This window comes from Mustela lutreola, chromosome 1 (assembly GCF_030435805.1).
Source record: "Mustela lutreola isolate mMusLut2 chromosome 1, mMusLut2.pri, whole genome shotgun sequence".
In the NCBI taxonomy this organism is placed as follows: domain Eukaryota; kingdom Metazoa; phylum Chordata; class Mammalia; order Carnivora; family Mustelidae; genus Mustela; species Mustela lutreola.
In genome coordinates, this window is record NC_081290.1 from 178,896,351 (window position 1) to 178,922,889 (window position 26,539).

General features: G+C 44.0%; 2 protein-coding genes across 8 annotated transcripts in view; one reads left to right on the forward strand and one right to left on the reverse strand.

Moving 5' to 3' along the window:
* KBTBD3 (kelch repeat and BTB domain containing 3) overlaps positions 1 to 3,161 on the reverse strand; it is a 37,035-nt gene extending 33,874 nt beyond the window's left edge. For 2 of the 4 annotated variants that reach the window (XM_059179565.1, XM_059179563.1), the window contains exon 1: positions 3,012 to 3,151. The gene's annotated coding sequence lies outside the window, so the exon portion shown is untranslated. Of the gene's footprint in view, positions 1 to 3,011 lie in introns of all 4 variants that reach the window. The other 2 variants (XM_059179562.1, XM_059179564.1) reach the window with 2 other exon arrangements.
* A 178-nt stretch (positions 3,162 to 3,339) lies between these two features.
* AASDHPPT (aminoadipate-semialdehyde dehydrogenase-phosphopantetheinyl transferase) lies at positions 3,340 to 25,246 on the forward strand. 4 transcript variants are annotated; one of them, XM_059179570.1, is made up of 8 exons: positions 3,471 to 3,604; positions 3,940 to 4,082; positions 5,176 to 5,401; positions 17,641 to 17,762; positions 18,650 to 18,811; positions 21,611 to 21,682; positions 23,310 to 23,460; positions 24,143 to 25,246. In XM_059179570.1, the coding sequence occupies exons 3-8, from the start codon at positions 5,188 to 5,190 to the stop codon at positions 24,244 to 24,246; spliced, it is 825 nt and encodes a 274-aa protein (XP_059035553.1). In that variant the 5' UTR covers positions 3,471 to 3,604; positions 3,940 to 4,082; positions 5,176 to 5,187; the 3' UTR covers positions 24,247 to 25,246. The 4 variants fall into 4 exon arrangements, with proteins under 4 accessions (XP_059035550.1, XP_059035552.1, XP_059035551.1 ...); XM_059179567.1 differs by lacking the exon at positions 3,940 to 4,082 and having other exon boundaries at positions 3,340 to 3,604; XM_059179569.1 differs by lacking the exon at positions 3,940 to 4,082 and having other exon boundaries at positions 3,341 to 3,604; positions 24,129 to 25,246.
* The last annotated feature ends 1,293 nt before the right edge of the window (positions 25,247 to 26,539 follow it).

Consider the following 26,539-nt stretch of genomic DNA (forward strand, 5'->3'; position numbering starts at 1 on the left):
GTAAGAGAAATAGTGTCCAAGTTAATCATTTATTCAACAGATATTAAAAAGTTTACAGAGTAGCTATTACTTTGGCAAGTACTGTTCTAACTACTGGGCGTATGGCCAAAACCAGTGGAGACAGGGTCCCCCACTCTGGAGTACACTCTAGAGTACCACGCACACACGCGCACACCCACACCCACACAACTACCACCTCTCCTGCATCAACACATTCTCCCCTGCACTGGACAGATTCCATCAGCAGACACATTGTAATATCTCCCATCTTTAAATATCAAACAAAAATCTGTCCTTTGAACTTTCATTACCCTCTACTGACCATCCCGGTTTCCCACTCTCTGACCCAGAAAGTCTGTAACAGCTTTCCATGCAGTGGCCATCTGAGCCCGCTGCTGTCCAGTCGTCTCACCCAACATCCTGCTGAGTCAGTGTCACCACACCGTGCTCTCGTCTTCTCTCTCCACGTTCTAGTTAACTCACGTTGCTAACTAGTCCCCCCTTCTTGCAACACACATCTCTAGTTTCTGGAGCACAACGGTCTTCAGGATTCCTATCTTGCTGGCCTCTCCTACACTGCCTGGTCAGAAGCACATATGATGCAGTGCTCAAGGGCGTGGACTTGGAGAACTAGCTCTGAAGACCCGCTGCTTCAGAAGTGCTGATGGCAGGGAGGACTTAGGAAAACAATGTTGCCCCGTCTGCTGCAGGCTAGATAATGATTCAGTCTTGCTGGTGAGACAGGATGGTGGTTAAGACCAGAGTGTTAGCAGTGAAGAAGGAGAAATTTAGATGGTAACTCTAGCTTAGACGCAGAACCGATAGAATGGATAATAGATTGGATATGCAAACTGAGGGGGGAAAGGTTGCAAGATTTCTTTCTTGGGTAACTGGTAGAATTAAAAATATATTTATTAAAGTCTTGAAAAGTTAAGCTTTGCAATGGAGTAAAGTTGTGTCCCAATAAGAAGCTAATGAACATTATCTCCCCTGCTCCCTAAAAGCGATGAAACTTAGAGGATTTCATTTGATGCTTTTCCAATCAAATTGAAACCCGGGAGAGGTTATGTGATTTTCTCAAAGTCACACAGATAACTGGTGGTGGAAATGGAAAAAGAACACAGGCAGGTTTCTCAGAATTCCACTAAGAAGCGACAGCTCAGAATCTGGCAAGTTGACTATTACAAGCTTGCTGAACCCCTAACACTTCAGTCCTCCTCTTCCCCTCACCAATGCAATAAAAAAAAAAAAAAATCACAATAATATGTTTGGGATTCCTGAATATAGTTAGGCACACTTTATATTTCCTTAAGAAATAAAATGAGGGAAGTAAAGGTAGACAGACTAAAAATACCAATGTTAGCTTATAATAGAAGTAAAATCTATTGTAAAAGTTCATCAAAACATGTGTATACTATTTGTAAAACGTAAGGTATGCATTAAATTTCCTCTCAAGTAGTTTATATTCTGACACACATAAAAATAATTCGGGATAATAGATGCCATAAGACTGTGTAAGAATAGTTGCCAAATGAATTAAACAGAGAATTAAAAAGAAAAAAAAAAAAAAAAAAACTCCGGGGTTGTCCTCAAGAAAAGGTCGGGTTTGCCCTAAGCCTTGAAGGACAAGTAAGAATTTACAAAGTAGACAAGTAAGGGGATTCCATTAAACAAACCTAAAAAGAATGTCCACTGTAGTACCAGGGATAGAAGGGAGTGGGGAGACTGAGCTTGTACATAGACATTCTCCTAGGTATGACATTTGAGCTGAGACCGGAATGACACAGAGGAACAAGAAATGTGATGACGGGAGGACAGAATTTTCTAGGCAGAGAAAGCAAGTACGAATAACCACTGCACTATCTGTCTACGAGGCTGTACAGATGAATACACAGAGCTCAGTTCAATGCTAAAAGATTGGACTATGAATTCCTAAACCTGTTTTGAAATCGTCCCACAGATTTCTCTTTCTCACCTCAGATTCTCCATCAGTAACAATAATTACTACTGCACAGAGCATGGAAGTGTTTTGGAAACAGTGGAATTTAAAAAGATCAGTTCAAAAAGCCAAGAGTGGAGAAGTTACCATATGCTCAGATACATAAAGTTAAAAATGGAGAACGGAGTTGGGATCATCGGGGAGAGGAGAATTAGTAGGCACCGTATACTGCACGTACCTACACATTTTCAGTTACTGCGGGGTTTTGGCACATGTTCCCTCTGCCTGGCCAGACTGTAAGCTCTCTTCAGGTGGCAAGCAGATCTTACATAGCGCCCCTGACACAGGCTCTTAGTATTACCCAAGTTGATCTATCAAGACAGTACGTTACATCCCTTTGCGGATTTGTGTGTGTTGGGCGTTCAGAACCCCACCTACCTGCAAAGGGTTGGAAGGGGCTTGTGAGATCAGGAAAACTTACAGAAACAAGCATAGATAAAAACAGAATAGAAGCCATCTTAAAGAGGGTGGAAATAATCCTTAGGTCGCTGTGTAATGACTACTGCTGGCCCTGGACTGACGTCCCCTGGCCGCCAAAGGGCGGAGGGGACCGTCTCCATCTCAGCAGATGGCATTTCATCGGCCGCGAAGCTGGGCATCGACAGGGCTCCGCAGAGGCCAGTACCGCAGGGGCTGCGGTCACGAGGGTCCCCCAGAGGCGTCCAGACGGCCCTCGGTCAGGCCTGGGAAAACCACCGAGCCGAGGCACGGAGCCCCCGAGGAAGGCTGCTGAGCTAAGTGCGCTCCGCCGCTCCTAGGGCCCCCGGTGCCCCGGCCGCCGCACCGCCGCAGCGAGGGGTCCCAGGGCCGGCGGGGAGGCCAGGTTGGGGCGGCCGCGGGGCACAGCTCCGGGGTCCCCGAGCGGCGCGCTCCCCGTCGCCCATAGCCTTCCCCCACCCGGCACACGGACGACCCAAGGGGCGGCCAGAGCCCCGGGAGTCCCCTCCTCCGCGGACCCCCAGCACCCGGCGCTGCCATCCCACTCCTCCCTCAGACCCCAGAGCTCACCCACCTGCAACTGCAGTCTCCGAAGTCTCCACCCTAGTCTCGCTGCTTCCGCAGCCCTGACTGCGATTGGCCTGAACCGCTGTCCCGTTAGCGCTTCTCCGAGTGTGACTGGCGTAATTAGGGGTCTCTCGGCCTTGGTCCCTCCCTCTGCAAGCCGCTAGGCCCCGCCCCTCGTGACGTCACGAGCTGCCGCAGAGCGCGGAGCGCAGAGGCCGGCCTCTGTCTCCGCCCCTAGTCCATCTCTCCTGGAGACCGGGGCTGGGCCGGGGAAACCTGCGCTCGCGGTGGGCGGGGCGTCGTGCGCGTCGCCGTCCGCACCGCCCCCCCCGCCGCGACGCCGGGAAGAAGGGGGCGGGGCCACGCCAGCGTCCGCGCCATCAGAGCCTGGCTAGCGGCGAGGTCCTTTCTCGGTGCATGGTCTCGCCCGCGCCGCGGTCCCGCTTGGTGCCGGCCATGGAGGGCGTGCGCTGGGCGTTTTCGTGCGGCACCTGGCTGCCGAGCCGCGCGGAGTGGCTGCTGGCCGTGCGGTCGATCCAGCCCGAGGAGAAGGAGCGCATCGGCCAGTTCGTCTTTGCCCGGGACGCTAAGGCGGCCATGGTACTACTCGGGTCTGGGGCGCGGAGGGCCCTTTGTGTGTCGGGGCGGGCTGGCGGCCGTGCGGCGCGTCCCGCGGGCAGCGTGTCTGCGGGCCACGCCGGCGCTCCGCCGCGCGACCCCGCGCCGGCTCGGACAGGCCCCGGCACACCGTGACGGGAGGCTGGGGTCGCGGGAGGAGGCCCGGGCCGGCCTTCTCGTCCGGGAGAAGCCGGCCCGGCGGGGGGACGCCGCTCGGGCTTCCCTCCCCGACTGCGTCGCTCGGGGAACGCCGTTGTAAATGAGGTGTTGCTTGTGGTTAGGCCTTTCCAAGCAACAAAGGGAATGTTGGGTTTCAGAATTACCTCGGCCGCAGGGTGCAGTTTGAAGTCGCCTCTGGTGATCGTCGCTTCCAAGACCGCCATTGCTCGAAAGTGCCCCGGATAGAAACACCTTTTCGTTTGGGCTGTGGACTAATTGATAGTGTTTTGAAGGCAGAGTGGTGAATTTCTTTTAACTTTTTTATAGTTTGTAAGAAATTGTGTAATTCATAACGTCGTGCAGATTTTGAAAGTCAAGGTTAGAATGTTAGAATGGAAGGGGAGACATCCGGAAAGGCATTTTATAAATTATTACAGACTTTGTTATTTCCTGCTCTTGGGCATTTTTGTATGATTTGAGTAGTTTGTTTTTTCATAATTCATGGAAGAGGGACAGTGGGAGGAGGGGTGTATGTGAAACAAGTCATGCATCGCTAATTATTGAAGCTGAGTGGTGGGTATATGGGATCTAGAAGTACTTGGACATACGTACAGACATGTAGGTAGAATTGGTCTGTTCACTGGGAAATTTTTCATAGTAGCTAAACTAGAGCCAGCCTACAAGCCCAGTAGTAGCGGAATAGTCCATCAAGAGGAGTATCTTGATATTGTGAAATATTAGACTACACTTAAAAGGCAGAGCGGACTCATAGTAGGTACAGACATGAAATAATCCCCAACACTTGCAAGTTATAAAGCTTAGGCCTGGTGGCAGTACTCCTTATAGTAGGATCTCAAATGTATATCTACATTTAAAAAAAAAGCATATCTAAATGAAAAGGTATATAGATACTTAGAAGAACAGAAAGATGCAGAATTGTTAACATTGGTTATTTGTTGAGGGGAGGGAATTGCTAAAGAGGGACTTTAACTTTTTCTTCTACTTTCTTTCTTTCTTTTTTTTTTTTTTTAAGATTTTATTTATTTATTTGACAGAGAGAGAGAGAGAGATGACAGGGAGGCAAAGAAGCAGGCAGGGGAGGGAGCATATTCCCTGCTGAGCAGAGAGCCAGATGCAGAACTCTATCCCAAGACCCTGGGATCATGACCTGAGCTGAAGACAGAGGCTTTAACCCACTGAGCCACCAGGCGCCCCTCTTCTACTTTCTTAAGCATTGCTTAAATCTTAGCACAGCAAGTTTAATAATATACTTTTAAACACTTAAAAATGAATTTATTTTAGAAACCACAAAAATAGATTTTGTATGTTACAGGCAGGGTATCTGAGTCTTTAGTAGACTTCAATACATACCACATGTTTTACTTCCTTAACAGGCTGGTCGTCTGATGATAAGGAAATTAGTTGCAGAGAAATTGAATATTCCTTGGAATAATATTCGTTTGCAAAGAACTGCAAAGGGAAAACCAGTTCTTGCAAAAGACTCCTTGAATCCCTACCCCAACTTCAACTTTAATGTCTCTCATCAAGGGGACTATGCAGTGCTCGCTGCTGAACCTGAGCTACAAGTTGGAATCGATGTAATGAAGACCAGTTTTCCAGGTAATGTTGCATTTTCGCGGTGCTAAGTGTCTTGTTTTCTCAGTTCTTATCTGTTCTGAAATCTCAGGCCAGGAGGTGGATTACAGTTACTAAAACTTAGGGAAAATGTGCTCAGTACTCAACGGTGGTGTATCTGAGAGAGCATGAATCTGAAAAGGGTGTGTTTCCCCTTTTCAGTGAACATCAACAGACTTATGTGTAAAGGCAAGTACTGGGGATGCATGTAATGCTTTGCCTGGAGGCAGAGTGAAAATATGAGGGTTTTCTTTTTGGGTTATACCTCCGTTTGTTAAATAAGACTAAATTTGAAACTGTTTTCCAAGGTGGTCAAATTTTTTAAAGAGCAGTTTTTAAATAGCTGTTTGTCTTTGATTTAAATAACAGATGTTAAACCGAATTCATCAATTTTCAAGAGCATTCCATTCAGAAAACTTAATAATTATATTGTAAGAACTTTGTTTCACTCAAGTGTTCTCCAGAATTCATCAGGAAGTTGTTTTGCTTAAAAAAAAAAAAAAAAATTTCAATGGTGAAGTATATTCTAGCCCTTGGGTAGAGATTTGTGTTATATCTAAATACAATTCAGTGCATCCCATTTACTACATTAGTGAAAACAAAGAGCAAGCAGTTAGTAAAATATTTAAGCTGCCTGTATTTTGCTTTAGAAATTCATAATTGGTGGCTGTAGGAACTTTTCACATTGACTGTGGGGTTGGTGTACCCAGACTGTATTTAGCAGAGCACAGGTTCTCTTCACCGCTCTGTGATTTTCAGCGTCGCTCACACTGAGCGCTTCCTCTCTGCCAGCGCATTGTACCCGGTGCTCTATGGAAAGTGTCCGATTTCATGGTTTCAGGCTCCCCCCCCCCAAAAAAAAACCCCCTGTGAATGTGTTAGTACAGTTGGCAGGAGGTAAGGAGCAGGCGAAGAGAACCAGCACCTTCCTAACTTCAGAGTGTGGCTTCCACATCTTGGCAATGTCTCTGCACAGAATCTTCCATTACCCTTAGTCAGGAAGATTTGTGTTAACTTCACCCCACCCCTGTTTCTGCAGAGATGACCATGGACTGGTTGGCTGTTACCTCAGTCTCACTCTGTAAGGCTCTGTGAACCCTCTGTTGTAGCTAGATTCTTTAGCGATAGGCTCTCGTAAGAGACATTTCCTTCATGCCAGTAACCTGTCTCAGCTCCTGACGATTTGTCAGGATACGTGATTGTCACTCATGGTCCTTACAAGCTGCACGAGAGCAAGAACTGTGCACTCCTTCCGAGATTGGTGGCCGCCCACGTCTCTGCCCCGACGTTGTGTAGTGGCCAGAGGGCCCGCTAAGTATTTTGTCAGACAGATGCCGCCGTGCCCTGTGCTGCCCCACTGGGGCTTCAGAGGACCAGGTGACTCTCCTCTCACTGTTGCGGTCAGTGTATTTACTCCCATTCTCCCATCACTTCCTTTCTTCCTGACCTTCTCGTGAGCCTCTCCATGAGAGCTCGGTTCTTAACTTTGCTCAGGAAGCTCTCATAGGAATGGGGGCTTGACCCAGAAATCCCTGGGTAAGCATCAAGGCATTTTTTTAACCCCCTTAATATTGTTTACTACATTTCATATGAATATGCACATGGTTTTCTCTGGAGAGGATCCGCTTTTCAGCAGGATTATAGCTAATAAGGGGCCCCTGGGCGGCTCAGTCAGGGAAGCGTCTGCCTTCGGCTCAGGTCATGATCCTGGGGTCCTAGGATCAGTCCCCACGTCGGGCTTCTTGCTCAGTGGGGCGTCTGCTTCTCCCTCTGCCTCTGCTTGCTTGTGCTTGTGTTCTCTCGCAAATAAATAAGATCTTTAAGAAAAGAAATAAAAGGCAGCTTACTCAGAAAAGGTGAGCATGGGAACAAGCGCGTATGCTTTCATAGCTTTCTTTTGTCCTGAATCCAAAAATCAGAAATCATCTGAGAGGCCACTGGTCCATACAGTGCAGTCAGCACAATTACAGTGACCGCTGGCTCGTCAGGTTAATCTCTGCCTTGAAATTAGGCCTGTGAGACAGAATTTATTACCAGTTGGCTTCATGAACAGTGTTGGCTTATGGTTGGTACTGGATAAACAAGTAATTGCTAATTGAAACTTTTAATCATTGATAAGGTAATTGAGCAAAAATTGAAAACTCGGTTTCCTGATAATTGTATTTTATTAGAGCCCTCCCCCCATACTTATTTTGACTGATTTTATTTGGCTGGTCTCAGTGTCCAGACCTTTTACTTTCTTTGCTTCATTGCCAAAGACCTGTTGATACATCTCACATGAGGAAGAGATCTTTTCCATTTGTCCCTAGTGTTGTGATCGTGTCCCTCATTTCTGAAGTATGAGTGCACACGGTTTCATCACGTGGGGGAGTACACACTGTTCTACTTCGCTGGCTTTCATTAGAATTGCTCTGCGTACCTGAGTCAGTGAGGTGAGCTGCCGAGTGATGGAGGATACAGCTTAATACCCTGTGTCGGACATCATTATTAGATCGTCCGCTCTCAAGATGGAGTCAGCCTTTGGCGCGTCAAGGGTACCTTGAAAGACTCAGTTCTGTGTTGTCCTTCGTTCTCCTGTCCCTGCGAGTGGCATGTAGGGACTTGCAGAGTCTTGCCTTCTAGCGGAAGCAGGTGCTTGCCCTTGCTCTCTGGTCCCCTCCATGGCTGCTGTGGGATGGCTGATGGATCTGGGGGCTCTGGACCTCTTCCAGCCAGATGTTCATGGTTGGGGACACTGTTGCATCTGCCACTTGATTCTCTTTTTAATGGAGAAAAGAGCCTTATACCAAAGTAGCTCGTGCATGGTTTGCACTCAAGAAATGACTATCCAGAGAAGAGGGATTAGAAGATATTGGGGACCCTGCTGGAAGGAAGGTGCCAGTGCAGTACCTTTCTAACCCAGGTGGGGAAGGACTTCTGTAGGTCATCATTATAGCTTGCTACTACCCCCAATTGGGAAATTGGTTTTTGCTCCTTTTTTTTTTTTTTGCTTCATTTTCTAATTTTTTATCCAGCATTAAAGGCTTTTATAAGTATAAAAAAAAAGATAGTTTTATGAATTGTGTAATTTTGTTGTCATGTTTAAGGCAGGATAAAATAGATAAACTATAAAAATTATGATTTATATCTGGGAAAAGACCAAAATCAATTTTTTTTCGCCATGGTTTTTACATTTTCATATTTCCATTTTTATTATAAACATGGCTGGATATTAATTGGAGGGACAGAGTAACTATATTTTGAGATTTAATACTAATTTAACAGCTTTGAAATGACTGCCAAAGAACTGCTTTCTAGAAGAGCTGCTCTGTGAATTAAGTACAGTAAGTATAAAGTGAGAAGTGGTATTATAAGTAGGAAGGTGATAGAGTTTGTCTGTTTCCATCATACCATTCCCTGCATTATTATAATTAGTTACCCCTTTCACTTTTGTCCCCACAGGGGCAGTACATTTCTCTGTACAGAAGACAGTGGTCTTTAAAAATTCCTACAGCAGGGGGCGCCTGGGTGGCTCAGTGGGTTAAAGCCTCTGCCTTTTGGCTCAGGTCATGATTCGAGGGTCATGGGATGGAGCCCCACATTGGGCTCTCTGCTCAGCGGGGAGCCTGCTTCCCTTCCTCTCTCTCTGCCTGCCTGCCTACCTGTGATCCCTGTCTGTCAAATAAATAAATAAAATCTTTTAAAAAACTCCTACAGCAGTTTTCTCAAAACTCTTGGGTTGGTTCTTAATAAGCCCAGTCACCTTAATATGACCCTATCGTCTTGATCTCATATCCCTCTCTCTCCACATTTCTGGTCGCTCTCCTTGCTCAGAGCTGTCCACACTCATCTTTCATTACCTCCCGTGCAGCAGATGTTTTCCTGTTCAGAGTCCTTCCTTCTGCCTGTTCTTCTGCCCTGTCTTTTTTCTTCAGTAGCTGAGACCTGAAGGGTGAGATAGAGTGAGTACCTCTTTAGAAAAGATTCTCTGACCCTCTGTGGCCCTTCTGATTTGTGCTTGTAGCTTAGTTACTGGAACGTTGTTTTCCCGCACCAGAGGTCAGGAACCATGGCTGGCTTGTCTTCGCTGTCGAGGACCTGGGACTTACCCGAGTGTGTGGCACAGAGCAAGTGCTCCATGACTATTTACTGCATGTACAGAGGGTCTGGGTTCTAGGTTTTACCGACTGTGTTTGTTGAAGAATAAAAAAATGAGTACACAGCCACAACAGAAAATGTTACTCATCTGAGATTCTAGCTGGAATATAAACTGTTCTGAATTACAATCACAAGTAGTTCTTCTTTGGGTCTTAATCTTCAACATCCATGGATCTACCCCCGCTGCTTCTCTTCTTCACCCTCTCCCTTTCTCGGCTTCAGCTTTCATCGGTATTGCTTGTACAGTCTATTCCTCTGTCGTTTGCACATAGACTGGTCTCTCTTTGCCTGGACCTGTGTTTTGCTGGATATGCTTAAAGCATTTTTCTTAAGCTTGGAGACACAGCCTGCAGGCACCTTCAGTAAGTCACTCTTCCTTTTGTTCTTTGACCTTCTTACAGGAGAACCAGGTCTTTGCCTGCAGGGAGCTTTCCCCCTGCCTGGATACAGGACAGGTCTTCTCTATGCAGAGGATTTGATGGGGTGTGTAGTGTGGAGCTAGTGTTTACGGAGCATTTCTTCTTTGTGACACTGTGTTAGAGCCTCTTAAATGTTTTCTTCATCTGCTTAAGCCTAGGATGTAAGTACTCCTTTTACTGTATACAAAAGAGTAAGACGACGGGTGCCAGGAGGGCTCAGTTGGCTCAGTTCGTGATCTCAGGGTCATGAGTTCCTCCCCCACATCTGACTCTGCATTTGGTGTGGGTGTGGAGTCCACTTGATATTCTCTCTCCCTCTCCCTTCTTTCCCCCTACTCGTGTGTGCGCTTGCACCTTCTCTCTCTTGCTATCTCTATCTCAAATAAATATATTAAAAAAAAAAAAAAAGAATAGATTAAGACTCTGGCCCAAGGTGACAGCTCAAAAATAGAAGATCATGGCTTTGTAGCCACAAATACAGAGCCCACATATCGAGCCACTGATTCTCACTACTACATTTTGTTGATAGCTGTGTAAGGACTTGCCAGCACAAAAGTGTATGAAAAATTCTGTGAACTGGGTCAAATGAATTTAACGTTTTTATGGAGGTACTGATTCCTTTTTTATTTTTTTATTTTTTTTTTTGAGATTTTATTTGACACAGAGAGATCACAAGTAGGCAGAGAGAGATGGAGAAGGAGGCTCCCCACTAAGCAGAGAGCCTAATGAGGGGCTCGATCCCAGGACCCTGAGATCATGACCTAAGCCAAAGGCAGAGGCTCAACCCACTGAGCCACCCTGGTTTCCCTGGAGGTACTGATGTCTTAAGAGGATGAGAAATACAGTGAGAGGGACTGGCTTTACCATTTTCTGCAGCTGCGTTAGATATTGTAAACAAAAGCGAGGTATCAGCAGAAGAATAGTCAGCTAAGAGCGTTAAGAGTTATTTACATAGAGTAGTTCAGTGGTTAAAGATAATTTATTAAATGTGCATTAGTCTGATAACAAGAGTGATCCATAGTCAATAGCTTATTGACTTTGAATTTTTTGTGTGTAAACTACATATCCATACTTTCTAATTGTTATATAAAAGATTTTTTACATATTATGGATATTAACAGTCTATTGACCAAATTTGTTGGATCTTCCCCATTCTATATTTATCTTTTAAACTTATATTTTTGGCCATATGAGTTTATTTTTTAATTAAATGCATCTCTCTCTTCCTTGATAAGTTCTGAATTGTCTTGTTTGGAAAAAATAATTGATGAAAGATTTACTCTACCCATAGAGTCTACTAGATTTTGTTCTAAAATTATTTGTACATTTAAATCTTTCGTTCCTCTAGAATTTGTGTGTGTATTGTGTTTCACATTCTAAGGGCTTAACAGTTCTGCCACCAGCAGTGCTGGGTAGATCAGGGCCTAAACCTGGGAAGGGCTGACGTTACTAAGAACCTTTTTTTTTTTTTTTTTTTTTTTGAAGATTTTATTTATTTATCGGGGGGAGGGGTGAGCACAGGCAGACAGAGGCAGAGGGAGAAGCAGGCTCCCTACCAAGCAAGGAGCCCAATGTGGGACTCGATCCCACGACGCTGGGATCATGACCTGAGCCGAAGGCAGTTGCTTAACCAACTGAGCCACCCAGGCATCCCACTAAGAACCTTCTTACGAAACGCTCACTCTAAGGTGGTTGTGCCCGTCGCTGCTGTGGCGTGTATGGAGTGGTGCTTCTGATATGGGTCGGGATGCTGCTGCAACGGCAGACGCCGCGACAGCCACTTCGCACCCGCTGGCACAGAACTTCTGAGAGCGCAGGCGGCTTCTGTGCTTGCGCACTGCTTGGGGGCGTGGCCGATGTGCTGACGTGGGGACGCTGTACGCCGCACTCTCGCTGTTTGTAGTGCGGCGCCATCAGACCCCGTCTCGCGCTGCGGAGCGCCAGGAGAGCTAGCTTCTAATGGTCTAGAGTCCAGGGACGAGTCCGCTTCGTCAGACGTCCGGAGGACGGCTTCCTGTCAGGCTCCCAAAGGCCGGAAGGAGCCACGAGGTCCGCGGAAGGTCGGTTTCCGTCAGTCTTCTCAGTCACGAATGCGGGACTGCGTTGTGGCACCCTTGGTTGACGGAGGTTCATATGGCTGCAGTGTAAAATGCTTGGAAGTCTCGGTGGGAGAAGCGCTTGGGCCTCCCTCGGTGAAGGGACGGGCTGGGGACGGAGGAGCCGCATACGACGCAGGACACCCGGCTGCGGGAGCGGCCGCAGCCAGGGCAGAGCTTCGGCGTCCTCGTGCTCAAGGGTTGCCGGCACGTCACTCGCGTATTCCTCCGTCTCCGCAACTCCCCGCCCGAAGCGTCAGAGACCCCCGACGTCCGTGGGTACCAGCCAGGAGGTGCTGGAGGCCCGTGGGGACGTTTGGCGCAGGCGCGGCGCTCAGTCCCAGGAGCGCAGCGGTGCGGCTGCGTGTGATGTGCCCTGGGGGACATGGGTGTCGGTTGCCAGGGCCCCTGGCGGAGGACGGCGAAGTCCTGTGTCTGCCACCACAGAACTCCGTGTGTTCCGAGAGCAGCGAGTCAGTCAGCGTGTTGACGGGGCCGCGCTCCCTCTCTTGTTCCAGAGAAGAATCCTTCGTCACTCCGTCCTGGTCCCCCGGCGGTCCCCGCCATTCCTTGGCTTGTAGCTCCATCACTTTGGTTTTACCTTCATCTTCGCGCGGCCTTCTCTCCTGCATCCTCTGTCTCAGCGTTCCCCTCAGAAAGACGGCAGTCGGGGACGCCTGGGTGGCTCAGTTGGTTAAGCGGCTGCCTTCGGCTCAGGTCATGATCCCAGCGTCCTGGGATCGAGTCCCACATCGGGCTCCTTGCTTGGCAGAGAGCCTGCTTCTCCCTCTGCCTCTGCCTGCCACTTTGTCTGCCTGTGCTTGCTCTCGTTTCTCTATGACAAATAAATAAAATCTTTTAAAAAAAAGAAAGAAAGACGGCAGTCAGTAGATACGGGGCCCACCCTGACGCAGTGTGACCTCTTCTTGGCTTGATAACATTTGCACCGTGTGCACGGAAGGGTCCATTTCCTAGGTTCTGGGTGGGCATGAATTGGGGGAGACACTGTCCAACCCAGCACAGTCCATCCTCTGCCTCCTCCTCCTCCAGTTTCTGTCTTTCCCACATACAAAATAAAGTCATCCTATCCCAGCCTCTCCAGATCTTAGCCTATTCCATCCGACTCCAAGATTCTTATGAACATCGTCAACTCAGAAAGTTCCAGACGTCATCATCTGATCTAAGTCCGATAGTGGTGAGGTGGGTATGCTCCCTGGTGGGGCAGAAGTCCTCTTTCTTCAGCGGGCCTGTTCCGCTAGAAAACAGACCATCTCCTCCCACAGGAGGTAGAACAGGTGTAGGGTAGACTTTCCCACTTCAAAGGGGAGAAGTTGGAAAATAAAAGGGAGGCATGGGTTCCAAGCAAGTGTGCAACCCAGCAGGACAAATGACCTAAAGTTTCAAGGTGTACAACTAGGCCCTGGGGTCTCTTACGTTCCGTGTTCTGGTCCCTGGGGTGGTCTCACCCTCCTGACCCTCCACCTTGCCCTCAGGATCTTTAAAAGCGCATTTACAGGGGCGCCTGGGTGGCTCAGTGGGTTAAGCCTCTGCCTTCTACTCAAGTCATGATCTCAGGGTCTTGGGATCAAGTCCTGCATTGGGCTTTCTGCTCAGTGGGGAGCCTGCTTTCCCTTCTCTTTCTCTGCCTGCTGCTCTGCCTGCTTGTTATCTCTCTCTCTCTGTCAAATAAATCTTTTTAAAAAAAGATTCTCTAAAAGAAAGCACATTTACAGCCACAGAATCCTGTCCTGGCTCTGTAGGCCTGTTTCCTATGTGTGTGTTGACACGTGTGTGTTGAAAAAAGTGTTCACAGAAACATGGAGAGCAGCCAGGGTTCAGGGCTACCAACAGGGAGGGCCTCAGCCCAGGTAGCTGCCTTTTGGTCCAGTGTTTCTGCCCTACAGCACATCTGGGAAGGGTCCCTTGAGCTCGTGAAACCTAGTAGGAGTTGCTTGTGCAGTTTGCTTTATTCTGGGTTTGTGTCTGGATAAATTCCCAAACAGGTAAGCTTGTAAATCACACATCATTGTGTACATACTAACTCAGATTTTAGAAATCTGTCCCCTCCCATGGAAGCGAGAATGTATGTAATCCAGAAAATGACACTACTGGAATTTTTTTTTTTTTTAAGATTTTATTTATTTATTTGACAGAGAACACAAGTAGGTAGAGAGGCAGGCAGAGAGAGAGAGAAGCAGGCTCTGCACTGAGCAGAGAGCCCGATGCGGGGCTCAATCCCAGGGTCCTGGGATCATGACCTGGGCCGAAGGCAGAGGCTTTAACCTGCTGAGCCACCCAGGCGCCCCACTACTGGAATTTCTAATATGACCTACTATCAAAAACTAAATGTATTTCCTACGCACGCAGTTAGTTGGACTTTGCTCAGCTCCTGCCCTCCCCCGCCCCAGTAACCGATCCCTTTTCTTAAGGAAGAAAAGTGAACTTCACCTGAGATGCTGGTCCAGATACACATTAGTGACCTTGTTTGGGGGACAGATTGATGTCGGTTGTGGCACTAATAGGATTTTTTTCCATAGGCTGGCAACAGCAGCTGGAGGCTCTTAATGTAAATTACTTGGTTGTAGGTTGTTACTGTTTAATTGTTCAATGAGTAGTTAGTTGGTCATTGTGGAATGGTGAATATCTAATGATGCTTTTCCTCTGGTTTCTGTAAACTTGGTTAATCTAGAACAATGTTAATTTTTGAGTCATTTTATCTTTATATGTAAATTCTTAAATATCTGGTATGATTAAGTCGAAGATTGTATTAGGAAGATTTGCCAGATTATATGGCTGATAGTTGTGTTGCCTTCAGATAGTCTGAGGGACAGGTGTGGTGTTCTGGTATTTCATACTGTTTTTTGTTTTTTTCCTTTAAATTCCAGTTTCCTAGACAGACTGTTCCCCACTATGTATTTCTACCACGTGCCACACCGTGGCGCTGTCGTGCTTTGGCTGAATATTTACAAAATCCTCTTTTCCTGTTGCTCTCAAATCTCTTATTTTGTGGAATGGATAAAATGCTCTCAAAAGTATATGAAAACACACTCATTGGATACTTTTTTAGCTGTACATAATCAGTTTGTGATTGCTTTCAGTGATTGTGCTAGATTGCTTTTTATGTTAATCAGTTTGTTTTTTATTAGCATGCATATTTAAATCTTTTTTCTTTCATGATTGCCCCATCTTATTTAGTTAAAAAAAATCAGAGGGCTTTTTGAAGGTTATGAAGAAACCAGCAAACAAAATGACAGTGTAGTTGACAACAGGCATGTATTTTTAAATATGGCTTTTTGGGTAGTGTTCCATTAAAACTACAGTTCTACTCAAAATATGCAATGCAATGCTGTCTCCCAAATCCAAGGTAGCTTTTCCCCATTGTTATTGCTCTGTGCCAGGATTTGTTAAAGAGGTAACAGTTGATGATTTATGTAGATAACAACACTCCCAGCATTTAAAATACCAGTTTTTCTCTTATCACTTTTGCAAGCCTGCTGTCTTAAGCGTGTTCTTTCTCAAGCCAGTTATGTACTAGTTCTGTTTGCTTTTTAACAAGACCGTGTTTATTCAGGGGCTTAAAGAAGGTGTTGAAGAGTAAGGGGTCCATGGCCTGAAGAAGAATCCCCTTCCCTGGGACTTCTAGATCAGTTTACTATTTCAGTGCTGTTACATGAAATGACTTTATAGCTTTGCTGGGCTGATTTTAGGAAATAGCAGTCTTTTAACAATATGAATAGATACAGACAGTAAATATTAGTTGAATTCATAAAATGTGTTCAAAGGTATTCTTGAGAAGAATAGAGTGCCAGGGAGTAGACAGATGAATTAAATGAGTCTGATGAACTTGAAAATAAATGAGTGTTTGTCTTGATTTGTAAAGGACCACATATCACTCATTGTAAGGTCATCAGAAATATTTCCTGGCTTAACAAGAAGAGACTGTTGACTGTTGAAGTGGGAATGGTAGGAGAATCATAAACAGTCATGTGGAAGAATTGGCTTTTATGGGGTTCTACCCTTGACAGAGCTTAGGGAATGATAGATGGTTACTGCAGGAGAAACTGTAAGCCCCCTGTGGAGGTGAGCGCAGGTCTGTTCTGCTCGTTGGCATGTCCCTGGCATCTAGCACTGGGATGTTTGCAGAGGAAAGGATCGTCATAGGAGCCCAGCTGTTGAATCCTTATGGGGTGAGTTAGCAATGAAATGCCAGGGAAAGGTTCAGCAGGGGGATTTAACATCTTTTTTCCCTAGACAAGTTTCTAATGCCCTTAAAGAGTATAGTGGCGGCTGTCACTTCAAGAGTGGTGGTCAGCCAGTTGGGCACGCAGATTTTAGAGCTGGGTATTCTGGAAATGGAAATTGGAGTTAGTAGATAAACTGTGTTATCACAATCTACAGAGGGACTGCCTTGACAGTAGAGGAGGTGGTATTTCTGCAAAATATGTAGTCTTGAAGGAAGTACATAGGGCAGTAGGGCATTGGGAAGTAAACAAATAATGGCTAAGTTCATTTATTCATACAGTAGACGTTTGTGATTCATTTCCCTAGGGCCAGGCTCTCTGATGGGCCAGTTGGGCTGTCGGTGTGTGAGGCCAGGAACCAGGATTGACGTTTGTAACCATTAGGTCTCTACATGTCTGTGTAATGTTTATACATAATCTGCATATTTGTACAGTAAGTAAATGAACGATGATGGAAACGTCCTGCTTAGGGGTAAAGGTAGACAAACAAAATAGTCATATTTTGGAAAAGTATAATACGAAAGGCACATGTTGTATTTTTAATTTGCATCTTAGCACTTAATTCTGAGAATCGGATTCTTTGAATTCTTCTATTATTCCTGTTGAGAATGTTCTGTAAAGAGGCAGTAGGACTGGGTCTCAGTTTCTTTTTCTTTCTTTCTTTTTTTTTTTTTAATGCACTTATTTCACAGGAGCATCCCTGAAAAGACAGAAATTAAAATCTTTTTCTTTTGGAGATGTCAAATTAGGAAACCTGTTGAAAGAGCACTATTTTGAAGGAAATGAGCATATGTTAATTTTGCAAAGTGGTGACTTAAGAGTAATAACAAAGATCCTCAGCTTTTTCTTGGTTCTTAAAAACTTCTAATAAGGAAATTGCTTTTTTTCCCCCCTGTTCTGTAGCAAAGTAAAAAATGTAAACCCTAGAGAGTATCTCTTTTAAGAGTGTTTTTTATGGATTTCTGATGCTTTACCACATATAGGAAATTTCCTCCTAGTTACTTAGAATTTATAGCTCATTTGGCTGCTAAATTGTATCAGATTTTCAGAAGGTACCTATTCATATGACCATATGTGGTATTTTCCCCTTAATTATTTAATATTCCACAGAATTTCATAATTTCTTTTAAACTATGCTTCCATTTATGGGATAAACCCTGCTGGTTACGGAATCTTATTTTAATTCCCACCTTTGATTTGCTGACATTTTGTTTAGGATTATTGTGATTATATTCAAAAGTGAGGTTGACCTGTAGCTTTCTCTTTGTGCTCTTTGACGGTTTTGGTTAACAGAATAGCTATTTTTAATTTTGTATTTCCTCAATTGGCAGGTCGTGGTTCAATTCCAGAATTCTTTCATATTATGAAAAGAAAGTTCACCAACAAAGAATGGGAAACGATCAGAAGCTTTAAGGATGAATGGACTCAACTTGACATGTTTTACAGGAACTGGGTATAATTTCTTTCTAATTATGAGAATAAAAGCCTAGGATGATCCATTAGCCTCACTAAAAACGGAAGCAAAAGTCCTTTGGTTACCCAGTAGTTCTTAAGAGTGTTTGGAATAAATGGGTGACTACTTGGAAACTTCATGATTTTTATGCATCATTGCTATAATCATATTTAAGAAAATTGAATATATATTCAGTTCTCAGAAGGTACCTGCTCTAAAGTTAAAACAAGACCTTTTATCACTGTTTAATATTAAATATTAAATTCTAAATAATATTTAATGTTTTTGTTTTCAAAGGAGCTCATACACATGAGGCCTTACTTAACGAGCACTAATGTAATATTTGCTACATGGCAGGAGACATATTATTTAACAAATACTAATGTAATATGCTCTAATGTAACATATGTTCTTCACGTGGTAGTTCATTTAATTATCATGACAGTGCTGTGAGGAAGGTACCATTAGTATCTCCTGTTACATGTGACAGAATGGAGGCACCAAGAGATTAAATGATTGACCTTAAGATCACACATCTGGTTTGTCTCTTTGCTACTGTAAGTGTAAAAATAGTAATTTTTTTTTTTTTTGAGATTTTATTTGAGAGAGAGTGAGTGAGAGAGAGCATGAGCCAGGTGGTGGGGGGGCACAGAGTTGCAGACAGAGAAGCAAACTCCCCGCTGACTGTGAACTCGGGACTCCAAGATCATGACCTAAGCCAGAGGCAGATGTTCAGCCAACTGAGCCACCTAGGCACCTCCCAAAATAGTAATAATTTACAGCCCTAATGTAGCATAGAGTTAAAACTCCAGTTGCGTTGGGCCTGTAAAGTTTATGAAAAATTTTGCTTGCTGAATGCTCTAATAGAAAATATCTCTGTATTTTAGGCACTCAAAGAAAGCTTCATAAAGGCCATTGGTGTTGGACTAGGCTTTGAATTGCAACGGCTTGAATTCGATATTTCCCCATTAAATCTGGATATTGGCCAAGTTTATAAGGAAACACGTTTGTTCCTGGATGGGGAAGAAGAAAAAGAATGGGCATTTGAAGTAAGAAATTTATCACACTAGCTCTAACTTTAAGATTCTCCATACTGTGTGCATGTCTACGAGATGAGTTTGGGGTCTGGTCATTGAAATGAGACACGGCTGGAATCCACTGTTGGTGCTTTGAGCGGGGTGAGGGAAGCTGTGAGAACCTACCGATTTTAGGCTGATACTTGAAAGGTCAGTCACAGAGAGTTCAGTAAAATGGGAAGGGAAATCCCATGATGAGGGGATTTGAGAGAGAGAGTCCAGGTTAGACGACCACGATCATGTGGCCATAATTAGTTGAGTTAAAGATTTTGGTCTCTCTCTATATTTGGTCTCTCATTAGCAATTCTTGGTCATTAGAGGAAGGAACCCAACACAAACTCATTTAAACCAGAAATGCAGTATTATGGCCTATTGGAGGGATTCACTTTATGGGGCTTCAGAAATAACTAGAATTCAGGACTAGAAAACTCAGATATTTTTTTTCTTTTACCTTTTTCTTTCTATATGACCCGGCTCAGTTTATTATAGACCAAAATGCTAGCTTGGACATACTCAAGAATCCATTATTTATTGTAACAAATACAAAGGACTTTCACTTAAATATTGTATTCCATACCTGGAAGAATAATCCTCTAGAAAAATGGAATCTTAGGTCAAGAAGGATGTCCTCTTTTGTAGGCTCTCAGTTTCCATAGAAGGTCACCACCAAAAAGTTCCAACTGATGAGGTTAGATTGAAAGAAAAATATTTGCATTGAAAGGAAAGTGCTTAAAGAATTAGAAGTATTAATATTTAGGACAGATACATTTTCAGCTTTGCCATTTGAAAAAAATTACAAAATTTGAATTTTTAAGTTCCAGCTTAAACTCTTGTCTTTGTTTAAAAATGGGCTACATTATAAAGAAAATAACATGCACTCTCACTGCAGATGATTGATCTTTGTAATCTTTACACTAAACTATCTCCTAAAAAGATAAAATGTTCTTGCTCCCTTTTGGTTTGTTGGCGATTATAGGGAAGTTCTGATATTCACAGTAATTTTATGGATAAAATTTGTAAGCTTAGGAGAAAGTCTTGAAAATTTGGAGAGTCTTTAGAAGTTAAATCTTAAATTCAGGAGCACTGAATGAGCTTGGTTTAAGTAGGTAGCTAAGTTGCTGGTTCCTTTTTTTTATTTCATCTGATATTTCTTGTATGTCGTCTTTGATAGAAAGGACATAGGGGCAAAGTTCTCCCCTCACAGAGCTGCTGTTGCAGCGTCTCACTGAGTGTGGGTGTACTGTGATTGAGTCACTCATTGTCAAGCGGTCTCTTCGTGTTTTTTGTGTCGTGTTTCATATTTACATGGCGCTTATGAGGTCTCATTAGGTAGGAGGAAGCTGTATTTTGAAATTCACGTCACTGAGTTGTGGCTTCTGGCGAGATATATAGGTGGGTCGAGCAGGGCATCCTGGTGTTCTAGCAGGCGGACAGAAGGCGGACTGGTGGTCGCCTATGATTCCTTCTGATAGTCCCCTCAGGTGCAGACACCGCAGAGCTTTTACCTAGTGGTCAGTGGTTTTGTAAAAGTGATTACAGCTGAAGTGTGCCTGCGTTAGGAAGTGCACGTGTCCGTGTATTCACAGTGAGGAAGGGAAGGCAGCACATCAGTAAGGGCAGTTGTGTCTATAATTACAAATACTGTGAGCTTGCCTTTCGTTAAAGGGAAAACCCCTTCGACATTTCACTTCTAAGTTTTTTCTTCTTTTAAACATACCTGTCCCTTACTCAATCTCATTTATTTTTTGCTAATTTGGGTACCTTAAGTTGTGAAGATACGAAGAAGATACTATTTCTGACTATTAGTTTCCTATTTCAGACTGGTACCTTATGGAAGAATCCCTTAGTAAGTGGCTTTTCATTGGAAACTTTAATAGTTGGGGTGGTTTTATTTATAATTTATATTATTTATATATTATTATACGTATATAATAAATATTATTTATATTGAGGTAACTGCAATATCTTTATAAACTATTAGAAACTATTAAAACATCCAAACTATTACCTCAGTATCTGTCCTATTCTAAGCCCCATCCCCACGTTTCAAACCTAGCAGAGGGCAGAAAACTACGTGTTCTTTCAGGCTTACCTATGAGTTCCCACGAAGTTCCCACAGGCTGTACTCCATAATTCACGAAATGATTACAAACCAGGGTTGTGGTCTGAGTTTTTTATGTGAGCGCTTGAAGTATGTCCAGAATAAACACCAGTGACGGCCGAGGCCGAGGACTGTCTTGATGGGTCGCCAGATAGGGCACTCCGTCTAGTTCGTTTTCTGGTTGAAAAAGCATAGTCAGACCAAAAAAAAAATGAGCAATGCTCTGTTAATAAAGGAGGGACAGTAATGGGGCCTATATTTTAAAATGCTGTCCTAAAAGACACAAGGGCTAGCAAGACAAGACAACTGAAAGCAGACTTTGACTCTCCATGGGCTCTGGTGCTAGAAGGTGGGAATGCTGGAAAGGACATTCCTGGATTCAGTCACAAACATTGCAGTACAGGTGGTAGATTGAACTCCTCTCTCTCAATGTAAATTTCCTGAAGCTGTTAACTCGTGTGGTTACATGAGAGAATGTCCTGAGTAGGAAGTACATACTGAAGTATTATTTACAAGTAAGGGGCCACAGTCCAGGTGATGTCGTAAATGGGTCAGAGGAGGCATGTTCCTGTGTATACAGAGAGAGAGGGAAAGGAGATTGAAAAATAAAGACCAAACAACATCGGAGTTTGCACATTTAGTGATGTTATTAACTACTTTTTATTTTTCAGGAAAGCAAAATAGATGAACACCATTTTGTTGCCGTGGCTCTTAGGAAACCGGATGGATCCAGACATCAGGATGTAAGATTTTAAGATTTCTCTTACTTTTTTCTAAAAAGCATGAATCAGTGTGGACTTGTTTTTTATTGATGGAAACAGTCATCTGGTTTCTATCATGTTAGAGGTGTCTGTTTAAGATTATGGATTTAGAAGTGTTTTTTCATTATCAAATCCTCAATATCATCTCGGAATTCACAGAAATTTTTAAAGAGCGTATTACCTGTTTCTTCATATTCAAGAATATTACAAAGGAGAAATTTTGTTAGTATTGTCCTCGTACTTCTATTTCCATAGAAACTCCAGATAGCCCGTCTTAGTCCCCTTAGCAGTGGTTTATTTCCGGGTGCCCTGGGGCTGTGTGGAATAGAAAGGTACCAGCTGAGGGGTGCTGAGTAATGGCATTATCTGGCAGGTTGAGCCCCCTCCCCCTTTTATAGCGATCTCCTGAATTATTCCCAGAGTTACAGGCTGACACACATGGGGGCTGTGTGTCATGTTGGAGCAGAATATGGGGCTCTGTTCTTCCCATCACAGTCTGCGGTTGCTTGCTTCTGCTGTTAATTGTTACATGAGGAAATGAGACAGAAAGACCCTCCAGTCAGGGACCCCTGACCTCCACATACAGAGTTGTGATTCTGCGGAAATAATGTGTTAAAGAATCCTGGTAGTGTTAGAAGAATTGGAGCCGTGTGCATGTCCCTGTTTTTAGGGAACCCGCGTGAGGAACCATAGCGGGACTGGAATAATAGCTCTGCACACAGACCCTGCCTCTGATCGTTAGCCAAGGATTTAAAGTCTTCATAACTTAGTTACAGGGGACATTAAGTTAGTTACACACGGACGTTACCTGAAGCTGTTCTGGCCCAGGTTACCTGTCCTGTGGGTAAGTCTCAGCTTTATGCTGCAGAGCGCTGTAGGCTGTCTCTCAAGGACAAGCATGCTGTTAGGAAGACCCGGCTTCTAGGCCCAAGTATGCCATGTTAACCTGGGTGAGCTTGCAGAGTGCTGGATCTTCCTGAGCCTCAGTTTACCCATCTGTAAAATTGGGATAACAGTGCCATCAGCTTAGCTGTGAGACAAATCATGCAAAATTGTACTGGGCTTTGTTAGTGTACAGTAGGAAACCCACGTCTTGCCCTCAGAGAGGAGATGAGATGGTAAAGAATGTCTCCACTGGGTTAGTTGTGAACGGGGGCTCTCTCTGAGAACGAAACCGAGGGCACACTGAGTGCTGTGTGTTGATGGGAACTTTATCAGATCTGCCCTCAGAAGAGGTCTCAGAAGTTTGTTATGGCCCACCTCATCAGAAAAACCTCGCTGCATATTAAAAGTGACATATTTTTGGGGATCCTTTTAACTCATCTCTTAGAATTTTTGGATGTGGCTCAGAAAGCTACATTTGAAACAAATAGCACAGGTTATGAACCAAAAAAGTTCAAGGGCCAGGTTATTTGTTAACTTTTCTTAACTTGTTATGTTGGCAACACTGACATGAGGGATGATTGCAATTATCTAGAAATCCTGTTCTGTTATAACTTAATATTACTGACCTGTAATTGGTCTTACTTCTCTTTTTCCTAATCATGAAGTTGATCGTAAGGTGAACATGCGGTAAAACAATGAGGTAATCTATTCTTTTCCCTTATAGGTTCCATCTCAGGATGATTCTAAACCAACTCAGAGGCAGTTCACTATTCTCACCTTTAATGATTTAATATCATCTGCTGTTCCTATGACCCCTGAAGATCCTTCATTTTGGGACTGTTTTTGCTTCACAGAAGAAATTCCAATACGAAATGGTACAAAGTCATGATAGGATTCCCTGAGTAACAAAGGAAAATGAAAACTGTTTGTAATCTTCTGTATTCACTAAAAAAAAATGCCTGATAGTATCAAATTTTATTTCAAAAACCAGTTTAAAAAAAAAAAAAAACAAGTTTTCCTATTAGAAACAGCAGGCTGTCAGTTGAGGATAGCTCACTAGAATATCTGTGTGCCCCCCCCATCACACTGGGTTGATGCAAGGAGTAGAAAAGGTATCAGAATCCTAAAGTGGTAAGTGCTCATTGTAGAAAATAGAAAATGCAAATATGCGGAGGAACCATTTAAACTCTTAATCTTTCAGCCATCATGAATCCGTATTAGTACACTTTTTTTTTTAGTGGAAACATAGTGTTGCGTTATCTTTTTATTGTCTTAATTGCTCATCTGGTTGTTGCCGTGCGTTTGTGGCATAACCGACAGGCGCTAGAGGCTTCTGCCATACAGTAAATAACAGCCAGGATGTTTTTGACCAGAGGTAACAATGTCCGGCTGTAATGAACCTCAGTAGCCTGGGGCATTTCTCATCTGACCTCACATACAGGGCACAGGTGCCCTTCAGGACACTTGGTTTGCCTGAGCCTGTTTGCCGGGTTTGCCTTCAGCTTCTCTCCCTCATTGTAAGAGCCGCTCTTGTAACTTTCAGCTTCACATTCATAGACTTGCATCTGACCAGCAGTGAGGGCCGGGTCTCCTCTCACATCTCATTTCTGTCTGTGAAGAGGACTCCCCCAAGCCCCGCGTCTCCCCTCAGTTCCTGCTGACTCAGGTCCTGAGAAAGCTGTTCTCCAGCAGTATCTGCCTCTGTGGGAAGTGGACTCTGGGTAAGGAGGAGACCGAGGCGCGGTAGGGGGTATGGCCGGGGCGGGGGTTGGGGGGTGTCCATCCCATTGCCTGAGGCCTAAGTGGGGTGCGCCATGGTGCACAGATTCCTTGCCCCGGGTTGGGCGTTCTGATTGCAGTTTTTACGATGGGCATTGGTGCAGTGGTTGTCCTTGCAACCGTGTTATGAGGTGTACGTGCTTATTTCTGTCCTTAAGAAAAATTCTGCAAGTTGGTTCCCAAGGCTTGGGTGCTCTTAGAGCTTTGATAAATAAAGGCCCTGTGATTTCCATGTCCACAGTATCAGGTGTGTGACCAGCCTTCACCCCCAGCTACGTTTTCCCTGCTCAGCTATAGATAGGAGCCCTTTTTTAATTTAATCTTTGCCAATATAAGTGGAAAATGGTATCTTATTTTTTTGATTTGTATTTCTTTAATCATAAATGAGATTGATACATCAGTGTTGTTATTGGCTGTTTTTATTCCTTTTTTATGAGCCATCTGTTCATTGTCTTTGCGTCTTTTAAAATCTAGCAAATAGAATTTGTGGGAACAATATGTAAGATGCCAAGACCGTCCTGTCGACGACAGACTCTTTTCTGGCTGTAGTGCATGTCTTGGGGAGTGCAAGTCTTGTTACTGTTAAATATCAATAAGTGAAATGACATCATTGTTTGTTACTAAAATTAAAAATTGTGTGTAAATTGTATAAAATTAGGTACTTTGCTCAGTAAAAAAAAGAAAAAAAAAAGGAATGTTTTGTAATTTTTTTAAAATTTTATTAAGCATGCCCAAATATCCCAAGCTTAGTAAATAAGTGTTTTTAAAAGACCACATAGCCTCTGGAGTGGGAAACAGTGTTGTCCCTAGCATGAATGTAATGGTGAAGTGAAAACCTGTCATCTGTCTTGTCATGACAATAAAGCAGTTACCTTTCCTGAATTTTTATGAGCCAGGCACTGGCTCTCATGTTTTTGTTTTTCTGTTTCTTGAAGTTACACAGTTTACAGAGTCAAATGGATCTATTGATTTGTTCTTCTGAATGAAAAATACTACCCCCTTGACCTCATTCCCCACCTTCCTACCCCCCTCCCAGAGCAGGCTCTTCTTGTCACCATGCCTGTATCTTCCAATAATGTGTTTCTTTTGCTTTTACTTGAATTCTCAACTGGAGGCACAAATTCCTAGTGTCAGGTTTGCTCCTCTGCTCCCAGTCCACTGGGGGCTCCCTTCCTGCTCTGCTTTGCCCCAGCGGAACTAGGTTGTAATTTTGCGCTCACGCTATTAGACTGACTTAGAAGATGATGTAACACTGTGTACAGCGGAGTGGTGGGGTGTTCCTCTCACCCCATACCGCATTTTGAGTTCCCTGAGTTAACAGTTGACTTTGTTTGCATAGGTTCCTACAAGCTTACTGCTGATGTGACCACAAACTCTGCTAGATATAGGGACTTGTCAATATTATCGGTTTCATCTATTTTCTGAAAGAAATTGTTTCTGGGGCGATGTGTTTTGTCCAGTCTGGACTTGGTCACTTCTGTGGCTGCTATAGCCATCATCCTGAAATTGCCTCTCCCCTCCATTGGATTCCCAGATTTCCCATGTCCTCTGTCTCCTGTCTTAGCATATCCTCAGGTAGCTTCCTAAGAACAACGGGGACAAGGGAGATAACATTTCGAGACTTTATACGAGGAAGGTCATTCTCCTTAGTGGTAAGAGACTTAGCTGCTGCCGACACAGATGCTCTATTTCCCTCACCACAAAAGCCCAGTATTTGGTCCTGCTAATTGTTGAATCCTCTGCTGCGCTGGACCACAGTGCTGTTGATCCTTAACTATGTTTTGCTGAGTCCAAAACCATTATTTGCATTATACTGTACTGCTCAAGTTTCATTGGTTTCTGTTAATAGTTTCTTGCATAGGAACTGATGGATTGATTTGAGAAATGGATCTATTAGGTATGTGTGCATATTCATGTACCCCTTACAGTTTAAAACTCGGGAATCAAGTAGAGTTGGATAAATTTTCAATTAAGTTTTTCATTATCCTTACTACTCAGTATCAGAAACCAGTTCGATTTGGGTAACCCAATAGCTCCTCACCGGCTGAACTATTGCCATCCGAACTTGAAGATGAAATAGGTTCATACGTAAGTATGTAGGTACATGCATCTTTGATCAAAAATACGTCTGAAAACAGTTAATCAAACAACATTCAATTAAAGGGGAGATAGAGC

Excerpts from the sequence above, each read along its gene's own strand:
- AASDHPPT (XM_059179567.1), top strand. The coding sequence starts at position 3,422 with ATGGTCTCGCCCGCGCCGCGGTCCCGCTTGGTGCCGGCCATGGAGGGC. Across the intron at positions 5,402-17,640 it reads AATGAAGACCAGTTTTCCAG|GTCGTGGTTCAATTCCAGAA; the intron begins GTAATGTTGCAT and ends CTCAATTGGCAG. Across the intron at positions 17,763-18,649 it reads ACATGTTTTACAGGAACTGG|GCACTCAAAGAAAGCTTCAT; the intron begins GTATAATTTCTT and ends TCTGTATTTTAG.